This window comes from Hylaeus anthracinus, unplaced genomic scaffold (genome assembly GCF_026225885.1).
Source record: "Hylaeus anthracinus isolate JK02 unplaced genomic scaffold, UHH_iyHylAnth1.0_haploid 5, whole genome shotgun sequence".
Classification (NCBI taxonomy): Eukaryota; Metazoa; Arthropoda; class Insecta; order Hymenoptera; family Colletidae; genus Hylaeus; species Hylaeus anthracinus.
The window spans coordinates 11,772,908-11,785,067 of NW_026535322.1; the positions used below are offsets into that span (position 1 = coordinate 11,772,908).

At 38.8% G+C, this 12,160-nt stretch overlaps 1 protein-coding gene across 1 annotated transcript; it reads left to right on the forward strand.

The window, feature by feature from the left end:
• Positions 1-5,715: 5,715 nt before the first annotated feature.
• LOC128895251 (histone acetyltransferase Tip60) lies at positions 5,716-8,892 on the forward strand. The gene is made up of 6 exons (XM_054157691.1): positions 5,716-5,827; positions 5,931-5,988; positions 6,391-6,462; positions 6,541-7,624; positions 7,750-7,854; positions 7,916-8,892. The coding sequence occupies exons 1-6, from the start codon at positions 5,783-5,785 to the stop codon at positions 7,965-7,967; spliced, it is 1,416 nt and encodes a 471-aa protein (XP_054013666.1). The 5' UTR covers positions 5,716-5,782; the 3' UTR covers positions 7,968-8,892.
• The last annotated feature ends 3,268 nt before the right edge of the window (positions 8,893-12,160 follow it).

Here is a 12,160-nt window from a genome sequence, read left to right on the forward strand (position 1 = left end):
TACATTCGACAACAATTACATCTACGAGCTAAATTCGTCAAATACGAACATGAAGATATGTAGGTAAAGGCACCCAAAAAGTGGACAATTTTCTCTACCTAATAATTCTATAAATTTAATTCTAAATAATAATTCTAAATTCTATAAATTAGGTACAGACAATTAGAAATCAGGTATTAAATGTATCAATTATGAACCCGAAGATAAAGACCTGAATTCAAAGGGGAAACTCTTCCACCTCCAAAAAGTGGACAATGTTCTTTCCAAATAATTCTACACAAATTCTAAAAGTATTTCTTCTTTTCATTTTAGAATAGTTTTAGGTACAAACAACTAGAAATCAGGTATTAGTTGTGTCAAATATGAACCTGAAGACAAAGACCTGAATTGAAAGGGGAAACTCTTCCACCTCCAAAAAATGGACAATTTTCCTTCCAAATAATTCTGCAAATTTCATTCTAAAAATGAAAATGTCACCGTATACGGAGCCAATCGCGCAAACGCGTTTTCAGAGAGCGTCTTCCGACGGATTTTCCGTCAGAGTGGGCGGTCATGCGGCGTTGTTTTGATATTGATCTCCGGATACAACACCGTCTAAGCATTCTAATGGCAAGGGACCAGGATTCTGCGCGCTGCACGGCGCACGTGTTTCTAATGATTTTAGTGGTACCGAGGTATACCTCCGCAACGTATAGTTATAACCGGCTACGAACACGTATTACATCTACTCTGCTGGGGCACCGTGTAATATGTCGGAATTGCGGAAAGGGGTAACGCGGGGCAGGAGAGCGGAGAGGGCCCGCGAGAGAACGGTCTTGTGGGATTCTTAATGGCGAAAGGCCTCCGAGGTAACACTACGGCTATTAAACGCAGATCCCGCTACTCTGTCTTCCGTTCTCCGTCGCGCCTGCAGCGCCGCCGAGCACCCTCTCGCCCTTCTTGCGACTCTTGCGTAAATGGGGTAGTTTCTTTCGCGGTCTGCATTGCTATTTAATAACGCGTCGATCCACGGGGCAACTGCTTCCGGTAGATTAAAAGAATACTAAATAAATAAAAGGATGCAATCACAGCATATGTATTAGGTTGTCCCAAAAGTTTCTTTCACTTTATTAGTAAGTAATACATGCACAATATTTCATGTTTTATGTTACATTACTGAATTGTGCACGATTCATTTTGCTCCATTACTGTTACAACATGAATATCTATGAAATTAGATCGTCTATTTATATAAACACGACCACATAAAATAATTGAGTGCAACTCGCAAAAGAAACTTTCGGGACAACCTAATATACAAATCGTCAGCAAACGTTGCAAGTTTGAAACGTTTGATTGTCTTAGGCAGAAACGAATGATAAGGAAGAAGATTCAACTACAAAAGTTGTAGAAAGATATTTGAAAAAATCGAGGTAACAAATATTCCAATTCGTATTTTTGTATATGGTACAGGGTGTCCCTAATTTAAATGTCTACACTTTGGGAGCGTATAAGACACCGAAAAACTAATAAAACTATTAATAAAGCTACAGTTCCCTCTTCCCTCTTCCCTAAATCAGCATTCAATCCGTGCGCGAAATACGCGCATGCAAGGTACGCGATCGCAACTAAAGAATCGCGTTTAAGAAAAGAAGAAAGGATAAGTTGCAAAAATATGTTATTAAACTACATCTTTATTAATTTTTCTGTCCATCCACGCATTGCTTCTCATAAAAAAAAAAATAAAGTACCAATCCCTCTTCGACTAACCCCTTCACCTTTGCTCTGATAAATTAACCATTCATTACTTTCGTATAATACTAATATAATCATAAATATTCATTATTCGTTTATATACCCATAGATGATATAACTTTAAATATTGCTACTTGGAACAACAATGCTTCATTAATGTACTTTCCAGCGCCTGTTGACTTCAAACTACACAAAATTATTACCAATTCCAAAGAAAAACAAATAAGAAAACTAGAATTAATCGCATCTCTAACATGCGATTATTAAACATATTAAATACACTTCTAAGCATTTCTACACATGTCTACAGAAAATATTAAATACCATGGGTGCACGAGTATGCAATTAAAGAGCCGCGTAAGGGAGAAAAAGTAAAGTCGTTGGACCCACGCGAGATCCCAAACGCAGTATAAGTAACGAAAATGTAAGCCCCTTGGATCAACCGCGCTCATCCCCTTCGGCGTTGGCGTTTGACGCGACCGCTGAAATTTTTACTTGGTTCGATTTGGTCTTTCGGGGATTCCCCGCCCTCTGATTGGTGGACCCTGGCCACGCCCTGCATATAAGGGTGGCTTGCCCGCCCGAGCACTATCAACCCTTATGTATGCCCGATGTGAGTACACTTATGTGCCCGTACATATGTAAGGGTGCAGATTTCGCGCGTACATACATCCCAGCGGGGGGGTTAGGAGGGGGATGGTACATAGGCGTAGGAACCGTGTGTACCGGGTGGGGCTCGCAGGACTGTGGATGGCAGCAGGGCGAACTCCTCGATACGACACGGTCGATCGAACCAGTCGTAATTTTAGCATCGCGCTGTTATCTAAAAGTGAACGGCACGGCATCGGGTTGCTATTCTTTTCGCAAAACGATGCCAGAATATTCGGGGTAGAGGGGCGGGGGTGGAGCAGCGAACGTTTGTCGAGCGGTTTTATCATCGTTGATAAGTGAATTCGTGGGGTTGAAAATATTCCTACAGGGGCTCGATCCGCGAAAATTATGGAAAATACTTTTTACTAGCCGTCAATATTTGTTGGAGTCTTGAACGAATATCGGGGGATGATGTTGGAGCCTTGAGAAAGTTGCTTTTTTTTGTATGCTTCTTTATGATATATTTTCGGCGAAATTTAGAAGTAAATGAAAGGGAGTGTTTATATTCGTAGCTTTCATAGTTTTTAGTGGTATGAAAAATGTTCTGTTACCTTCATTCATCAAAGGGAAATAAGTTGTCTTGTTTGATAAATTATTATTAATAGCCATCGATTTTGAGAAACGAATAATTCGATACTCAACAGGAGTTACGCTTGAGGAACTCGATACTGATAAATAATATTACTTCCACGGGATGTTGGGAATTTAATTTCCGCGACAGGGAGAAACGACAAGCGATAATATTGGAATTGGATTTCTACAATATAGCACCACGTCCTTGCGATAATGAGCATTGTTATTCGCGGCTAACGCATTTCGAAATATTATGCAACTAAGAAATCGATACTAATCTGTCGAATAATAATGCGAATTTATCCTGACGCTATTTATCACGTTGCTCATAAACTCGTTAACGTATTAATTCATTGATGGTATAAAAATAAAGCCATGCATACTTATGTACGTGTAGATTAAATACTATCGATGTAAATAATTTCGAAGTAATATGTAACTAAGAAATCGATACTAATCTGTCGAATAATAATGCGAATTTATCCTGACGCTATTTATCACGTTGCTCATAAACTCGTTAACGTATTAATTCATTGATGGTATAAAAATAAAGACATGCATACTTATGCATGTCTAGGTTAAATACTATCGATGTTAATAATAAATATTTCTAATACAATTTATGATACTGCATCTACACGTATTTAATGGATTAACAATATTGAAATAGCTATCAAGACAACCTTTTAATAAAGAAATGAAAAACCACATCACTCGTTACTTTATATATACATTAATCGTATAGAAGTAAAAATATACTTCTATTGAAACAGATGAAACACTATAAATATTAATATTAAATATTTCCCCGTACAATTTGTGATATTACCCCTACCCATATTTTATGCATCCAAAAATATCGAGATAAGTAACAAGATAATCTTTTAACAAACATCCCTACCAATTACACCCTCTTGCACTCTTTCAACGCCGGACCGTTTCCCGCGGAATTGAATGGAATAAACGCGTCACTTCCGAGGGAAAGTATATTTCTATGCAGGGAGTATTTTCCGCGAAGTGTGTGCTTTAGAGAGAAAACGCGGAAAGAAACTCTCACGGTCCAGGTACAGATATTACTATTTTATACTAGATGGAGTAGAATAAGATGTCGCCTAAAATTGTCTCGAGGGAGGTAACTAAAATATCTCCGCGTTACAAGCCCGGAACGCATGACGACGAAGTGGGAAACGACAGCGGGGAAACTATATGAAATACACACGGAGCCGACGTTACCATTAAATTCACATCTTTTGGAATAATATGGGTTTCGGAATTAATTGCGTGCGAGCGCGAACACCTTTCGCGACACGTCACGTAACCTTAGTCATCCCGACTGTGTCTTTGAATTATTCTTACTTAATTATATCGCGCACGGTGCACGACGTCCCGCCCTATTAGTAAAGAGGCCATTTTATTTCGTATCATACATGAGCCAGAGCTCGTGCCTCGGTTTCCTTATGCATCTGTGAGCTGTGCATTTAATTAACTACAAGAAAATACCTGCTGAGAGGAATAATTCCAGTCAGATAACATCACATTTCGTGATCAACAATTTTTCTATATTTATTTATTTACAGATTCTGATATTAAAGGTGTTATTCTAAAAATATCGAGGTAAAATTAAAAAATTCTGTCGTTTGAGAAAATAAAATAAATTTCATTAAACTACGTTAAAAGAACCATCTTAAAAGAACCATTCTTTCTTATAAAAAAAAAAATTAAGTGCCCCCTCTCCCTCCTCCCAAGTAAATTAAACATTTAAGATTATTTTCCTATAATTTTAATGTAATCGTTGTTACACATATGCATTATTCATTTTATATGCCTACAGATAATACTATAACCTCAAATATTGTTACTTGGAACAACAATTTTTCATTATGGTATTTTCCAGTTCTTTCTTTAGATACCTCTTGGAAATTAAACAGAATTCACAACTTACCTCAGACAAAATTATTACCTATTTCAAAGATAAACAAGTGATTAAACTAAAATTAATTACACTTCTAAGAGTGATTGTTAAACATATTAGTTACTCTCTCATCTTGGCTCATTTCTATAGCATAACCTATATTATAATATATGTATCTCAACCCAAGAGAGCATATATAACCCTTTATTTATAATAAAAAACATTATGCTTATTGAATATTCGAAGGTGTTTATTGAATATTAAAATGTACTCTGGTATCAGAAACAAAATTGTCTAACCCTAAATGTGAACATTCAATTTACGAGCAACATTCAATTAAAAGCAGAATAATAAATACCTCTATCCAATTACTTGAAAACATAATTACCCAGGAACCTCTTTTCATCATCAGGAACGATTACTCAAACGACTCAGTGATCTCTGCTCGATGATGGAAACGAAATCGATGAAACATTCACGAAGATCACGTACATTGCGTGGGTCAGCTATGAACTCCCACGAAATACCACCTACAACCCATTGTTTCATGGCAATTAATCGAAATCTGTCTCCAATGATATCACAAATACTCCAGCAAGCTAATAATATACTTACCACACGCAATTGAGTGTAATTGTCGTCGTTGTCATGATATATTCGATGAGGAACAACATCCAGACGCATTCGAAGAAACGATTCATCCTTTGACGACGCTGTCAATGAATTCCGCGGGAAAAAGTGCTTATTTCGATTCTCGAACGGTGTCTTTCGATATCGTTCGATTGTGCGGGAGAAGGCGTTCGAACCTAGTTCGTGGTAAACGCCAGCGAGTGCTGGGGCGCTCGCGTCAGTGCCGTGAGAGCTTCAAAACAAGGTTGTGTTTGGTGGGAAGTTTCTTGATTTGTGATTGATATGATCGAGGAACACGACGAACGCGAAACAATATGCGACTCAGTGGTAAGTAGAGCGATACGCTGAAGATGACATCGTTGACATTCCCCGAGGAAAAGTTAAACAGCGAGAAAACGATGTTCTAACCAAATTCTAACCTCACTTTCAGAATTCGTTGGTGGAAGGCTGCCGTTTACCGGTTAGAATGCATGGCACAGACGATTGGCGTAAGTAACACTCTCCAGTTTGCGATTGTTTTACTTCAGGCAATGCCACGACTTTTTCCTCGAGATTTAATGTACCATCTTATGTCATAAAAATCGAGCGACAAGTGTGTCATCGAGTCACATAACTCGACCAGTAATCTAAGCTCTACGGTCGCGCGGTGTTTCCATTCGAGTAGATTGTCACAGAAACGAAGAATCTGATCGTTACAATATCCTTGGTAGTCGTTATCCACGTAGTCTCGGTCGAGTTAGTTTTAGGTTATGCTTGGGTAGTTTGAACAGTGACAGTGTGCGTGCGTAGTTTCCTCTGGTGTGTCTCAAGTGTTGTTAGTCTTTAGCGTAGGTGTATGTAAGTCTAGGAATAACAAGGGTTTATCACAAGTTTCCTTTTATCGTCCACAGCTCTTGCTGAAATCATCAGTGTTAAAGACGTACTACACGGTGTCAAGTGTTATTATGTTCACTATGTAGATTGTAAGTATATTGCGTATCTCTCTGAGAGTTAGGAGTTAGGAAATAAGCAACCATTTAATCAAATGTACAACATTTTAGTCAATAAACGATTAGATGAGTGGGTTACGGAAGATTGTTTGGACACTAGGAAAGTCCAATACCCCCGCCGAGATGGAACCACGCCAGGTACAGATGCGGCGGCAACCCCGAAAAAGCAAGCGCCTAGTAGACCTCCTAGCCCTAGTAGCCTTAGCAACGAACCTGTCAACGGTTCGGCAGTGTTACAGGCTGCGTTACAAAAGAAAATGTCTAGGAAAAGAAAGTCGGCGTTTATCGAGAACGAGGATTCTCAGGATGGTCCGCCTCAAACACCTGGTCCCAGACCGACCGGTTCGTTGGTTGCCCATCATCACGACGATATAGTTACAAGAATGAAAAATGTCGAACTGATAGAGTTGGGTCGGCATAGAATAAGACCATGGTATTTTAGTCCGTATCCGCAAGAGATGGTGAATTTACCCTGTATATATATCTGTGAATTTTGCCTAAAGTATAGAAAAAGTCGAAAGTGTTTGGAGAGGCACCTCGTAAAGTGCAATTTACGTCACCCTCCTGGCAACGAAATCTATAGAAAAGGATCGATATCTTTTTTTGAAATTGACGGCCGAAAGAATAAGAATTACGCACAAAATCTTTGTCTACTGGCAAAATTATTCTTGGATCACAAAACACTTTACTATGACACAGACCCGTTTCTGTTCTACGTAATGACAGATTTTGATAGTAGAGGGTTTCACATAGTTGGTTACTTTTCGAAAGAGAAGGAGTCAACGGAGGATCATAATGTAGCATGCATCCTTACCCTACCGCCCTATCAAAGAAGAGGATACGGAAAATTGTTAATAGAATTTTCGTACGAGCTATCCAAATTCGAGGGTAAAACAGGTTCGCCTGAAAAGCCCTTGTCCGATTTGGGATTGCTATCGTATCGGAGTTACTGGGCGCACACGATACTGGACATTTTATTGAACATAAAGCCATTAGTAGAGAACGAGAAACCTCAGATTACGATAAGTGAAATATGTGAACTGACGTCGATAAAAAAAGAAGACGTGATATCGACGCTACAGAATCTTAATCTCATTAATTACTACAAAGGACAATATATTGTGACGTTAAATAGGTAATTGGCGAAATAGTCAATGCATCGTTAGGGAACGAATCGAGCAGAATTTATGCAGAAATTTAGCTTCTTTCTGTAACAAAGGATTTCCTCAGAACCTCACTGACAAACGTATTTATTCACAGGGATATTATCGAGCAACACGCAGCCGCAATGGAAAAGAGACAGATCAGAATAGATCCTAAGTGTCTTCATTGGACACCAAAAGACTGGAGTGTTAGGGCAAAATGGTGAAGTGATGTTAAAAGTTGACAATAAGACGATGCTAATTTGTCTTGAAATTATTTTCAGGAACCCTGGAAGTGACTGCGTACGATTAGCGAGTGTACAAAGCTGTACATAATATATTTCGACCGTTACCGGTCGACGTTTTAATAAGACTGTGCCGGGCTTTGCATGCAACTGCAATGGTCTAATAAGAAAAAGAAAAAAATAATAGAAACAAGAACAAGTTCACGAAAGCACGCGTATCTCGGTTACGCGAACGCATCGAATAAACCGTGATTAGCGAGTTTTGCGTGAGAGTGTATTACCCCGTCACGTTGGCTTACGACTAGAGCCAGAAAGCGATGATTTAATATGGTGACTAGAATTTTTTAATAACTACGCATACGTCTTTGCGATTAACACGATTTGTACAGGAACTTATTGAAAGGAAAGCTACGGTCTTGTAGAATTGTAAATAAATCTGATTTTATAATGTGCGCATCATTCTACGCAAAACACGAACGCGATCTAGTTCTTAAGATAGTATACCGGACCTCGAGTGAACAGCCTGTAAAGATTCGTGTCGTTTTTACATTCGACAAAAACAAAAAAAAAAATAACAAAGAAAAAGGTAATCTGACACTTCCGTAATGGAAATTAGTACAACGTAGAGAAGCTGTGCGCGCGAAAATGTTTCGTACAACGGTGCACACACCTTTACCGCATTAGCCATTTTTCAAATTCGTGTGTACACGTACCCGAAAACGGATTATGATCGAGATATCGTTGACGGACACCAAAAACAAACAAAAAGAAAATAAGTAAATAAATAAACAATAAAAAAAAAAGAGACGAACACACGTCAAAGTAATCGGATTTACTTATCGTCGCGTTAAGCAAATGTGGAGCTTTCGTTTGGGCGTTCTGTTATCAACGGCTGTGCTTAATCGGGCTCGAAACGCTCGATGTAAATTTGATCCGTCAACCAGATTCACGATTGTTCAACCAAAATGAAGAGTTACCTATGAACTGCGAAATAAAATTGATATTTTTCTCTGAAAGTGTGTATTTTTGATAGTGCCGAACGATACCGTTAGATCGAGCTCCAGGCTTCGATCGTGAACAGAAAAATAGAAGCTATACATGAATGATCGATTTATACAGTGCTCTCCATTCCATTAGTTCAATTAGTTCAATTTTGTGTAGAAGGAATAAATTAAGAAACCCTCGAGACGATTTTTAAATACAGCATCTTTTATGTATATATATATATACATATATATATATATTTTTTTTTTATATTCAACAGTAACATCACAGTAGCTTCATATACAATAAATTTCTTTTTGTTCATAATTTCATCTGCTCTTGTATTCGTTACCACGCAAGCGTGACACGGCGAGTCTCGAATTTTTCCACTAATTTACAAAATTCGCTAGGTGTTTCCGCGCGTCAGCAGAGGGACGAAGGAGAGTAAACGACGTATCTCCGCGCACGACTAGACAGCACGAATTAGAACCGCAAATATTATTCAGATCCGTTGCGCGTCGCGACGGTTCGAACGTTCCCGATATTTTCACGGAATATCCACAAATAATGCGAACACAGCGGAACGTCCCGACAGATTTGCAAAATGCACGGCTACGACGGAATCCGAATGATATTGCTGACTCGCCGCCAAGCCGGTTCGAGTACGCGACAACGAAACGTTCACAGTAATGTGGACCAGTGTTTCTCAAACTTCCCTCAAAGCTCCCGGAGCGGAAATTACCATTTCGCCAGAAGATTTTCAAATTGATTTAAAGAAATATGTTCATACTCTTTTATTTCGACTCTTTGTATTCGGTTTCTTTCTGAATTTTAATTCAATTTTTGAACGAGTTCGTACTCTTTTATTTAAACGTGGTATTCACCGAAGCATTGCACAGAAATAAACATAAAAAGACTCGGTGAATTCTCAGTGGATTCTTTGGGTTTAATATTATTCGATAATGGAACGATTTTCCTTTCTTAAACATTGCATAGAAATATCTAATGAAATTCGGAGTCCTTAATTATCTTCAGCGTAAGCAGAACGAGATTTATTTAAATGTATAAAATAGTAAGGGATTATTTGTTTGTTGCGCTATTACTTTCGAGGGTGAAAGGGTTGTTCGAGGGTGAGAGTTTGAGGAGCACTGGCGTAGACAATCGACTATGACGAAATTTAATCGGAGCCTCTTACGGTCATATTAAAATACCACTCGGTTCTCTAAGTATTACCTTATCAACGATAATGCTTAATATACCGATTATGAAACTCGTGAATTTCTTTCCACCATGCACACAGACCAAAAAACGCCTATGCATGCATACACACGCACATACATGCAGAGCGATCACTATCGACGCCTGTTGATTGCATTCGTGTTCCACAGACACAACGAGTAGCCGGGTACTTGAGAAACACTCGGTGAACATTAGCCGAGAACTCTGAGCCTAACAGGACCTATGGATTGTGAGTATTACAGAAATCATCGACGATACTCGGCTCATGTAACTGGGAAAATTAACGAGTGAAACATCGAATTGAGCGTCGTTTGTGATTTTCTTTAATTAATCAACTTAGCGATCGTTCAATAATTAGCTTCGATATTAGTTATAGCGTAGGATGGACGACGTTTCCTTCCAACAAATTGTATTTTTAAGATCTGCAAGCAGTTGAGGATATTCAAGCACTCGATTAATCTTCGTTCCTCGAGTGTGTATCAAGATCAGCGATCGTATTAGATATTAACAGTAACAACAATGATAATGAGAGTCCAAAATCGACGAAGACGCGGAAACGAGTCTTGATAGTGATTAACATAGCATGATAATGATTACATTGATATCATTTGTATTTAATCCTTTTGCACTTCGACCCTTTTGAATTTTATTTAGACTACAAGGCTTCGTATCTAATATTTTTAAATATTATTCTCCTGTACTGAATTTAATTTTGAAGTTGCGTTGGTCTTCGGAAAACCTTTTCGTGTGTTAAATTCTCTCACAAAGTAATTATTTCACATTACAGGCACGAAAGAGTATACTCCGATCAAGTATCATCCTCGCAATGAAAATTTCAAATTGATCATTTAGGTGAAAATGCAATTTAATTTTCCCGGTGAACTGGAAAAATGGAGATTGATATGTCCAACGAGACACCCAGAAGATGCGAAGTGCAAAGGGTTGAAAATTCTCTGTGACGTGACGGTGCATCCCTTATCGATATCCACGCCAGGATATTCGACGAGCATTCTGTCCTACGTTATTACAAACACAACCCTCGCGCCTTTAATCGAATTCCGGGACACGGAATTCCACGATATATTCAATACTCGCCGCAGCCCGCCCACGTGGCTCCCTGGTATTCGTTATAATAATCCTCGCCCTTCCGTGTTGCATTAGTTTCGCACACAGTTATGTGTACTCAGCGTTGGGCAAAGTGGAATCCACGGTTGCGATAGATAAACGATAAAATGAAATAGCAAACAGGAAACTTAACAACTCTGTTAGCTATCAACTAGTGAACTGGAATATGCGATGCATAATATGCGAGATGGGATCGGTTGGATCCTCCCAAACTGATCCATGAATTCTTAACGTAATTAAAAAATCACACTTTGAGCATTGGACCAAATATCGAAACATTCGGCATCGAGAAACTCCAAATGACTGATTTACGAGGAAGCTCGCGAATGTTTATGCAAATTGAATTTGCAGAAAGTTACGCCTCCTCTTCCCGAAACAATGTAACGTTGATATTCGATATATTTTTTTGCATATCCTCCCGCCACCTTCGCGTATTTCTCGTCAGAAATGCATAAACATCCCCAGTCAATTAGAGAGCGATTATAGCAAAATAAATTCTAGATCGATCACTGCCCAACTCTGGACTGCGTGTACGCGTGTTACGTGCGCGCGCGTGTGTACGTCACATATATGTACATATATATCGTATATATAATCATTCTCTCTGTATTCCTTTTCTCTTTGCGTAAGATAGGTTTCCTCTTCATTTGTTTATACCTCTCTGTGCGAGTACATTTACAGTTGAACAGTAGTCGGCAATGGCTGGACAGAATCGCGTTCGATGAAAGTTCCTTTTTTTTTGTTTTTTTTTTTGTTTTTGTTTTTACGTTCCTCTAAATCGGTACGAGGTGTCGCGAGCCGCGATTGGTTCGTTTCTTCATCTAAATCCTGTGTGCTTCGGTATCGTTTCGTTTGTTTCTTGCTGCTCGTCTTGCATCGAACAACGCGAGGGTACTTGTCATCGAGCGTGGACAAAAGAACTCGTTTTTTGTACAT

What these genes read in the sequence shown, in the direction of transcription:
- LOC128895251 (XM_054157691.1), top strand. Translation starts at nt 5,783, where the DNA reads ATGATCGAGGAACACGACGAACGCGAAACAATATGCGACTCAGTG. An exon ending in AAACAATATGCGACTCAGTG is followed by an intron (nt 5,828 to 5,930) that starts GTAAGTAGAGCG and finishes CCTCACTTTCAG; the next exon opens with AATTCGTTGGTGGAAGGCTG. An exon ending in TGGAGTGTTAGGGCAAAATG is followed by an intron (nt 7,855 to 7,915) that starts GTGAAGTGATGT and finishes AATTATTTTCAG; the next exon opens with GAACCCTGGAAGTGACTGCG.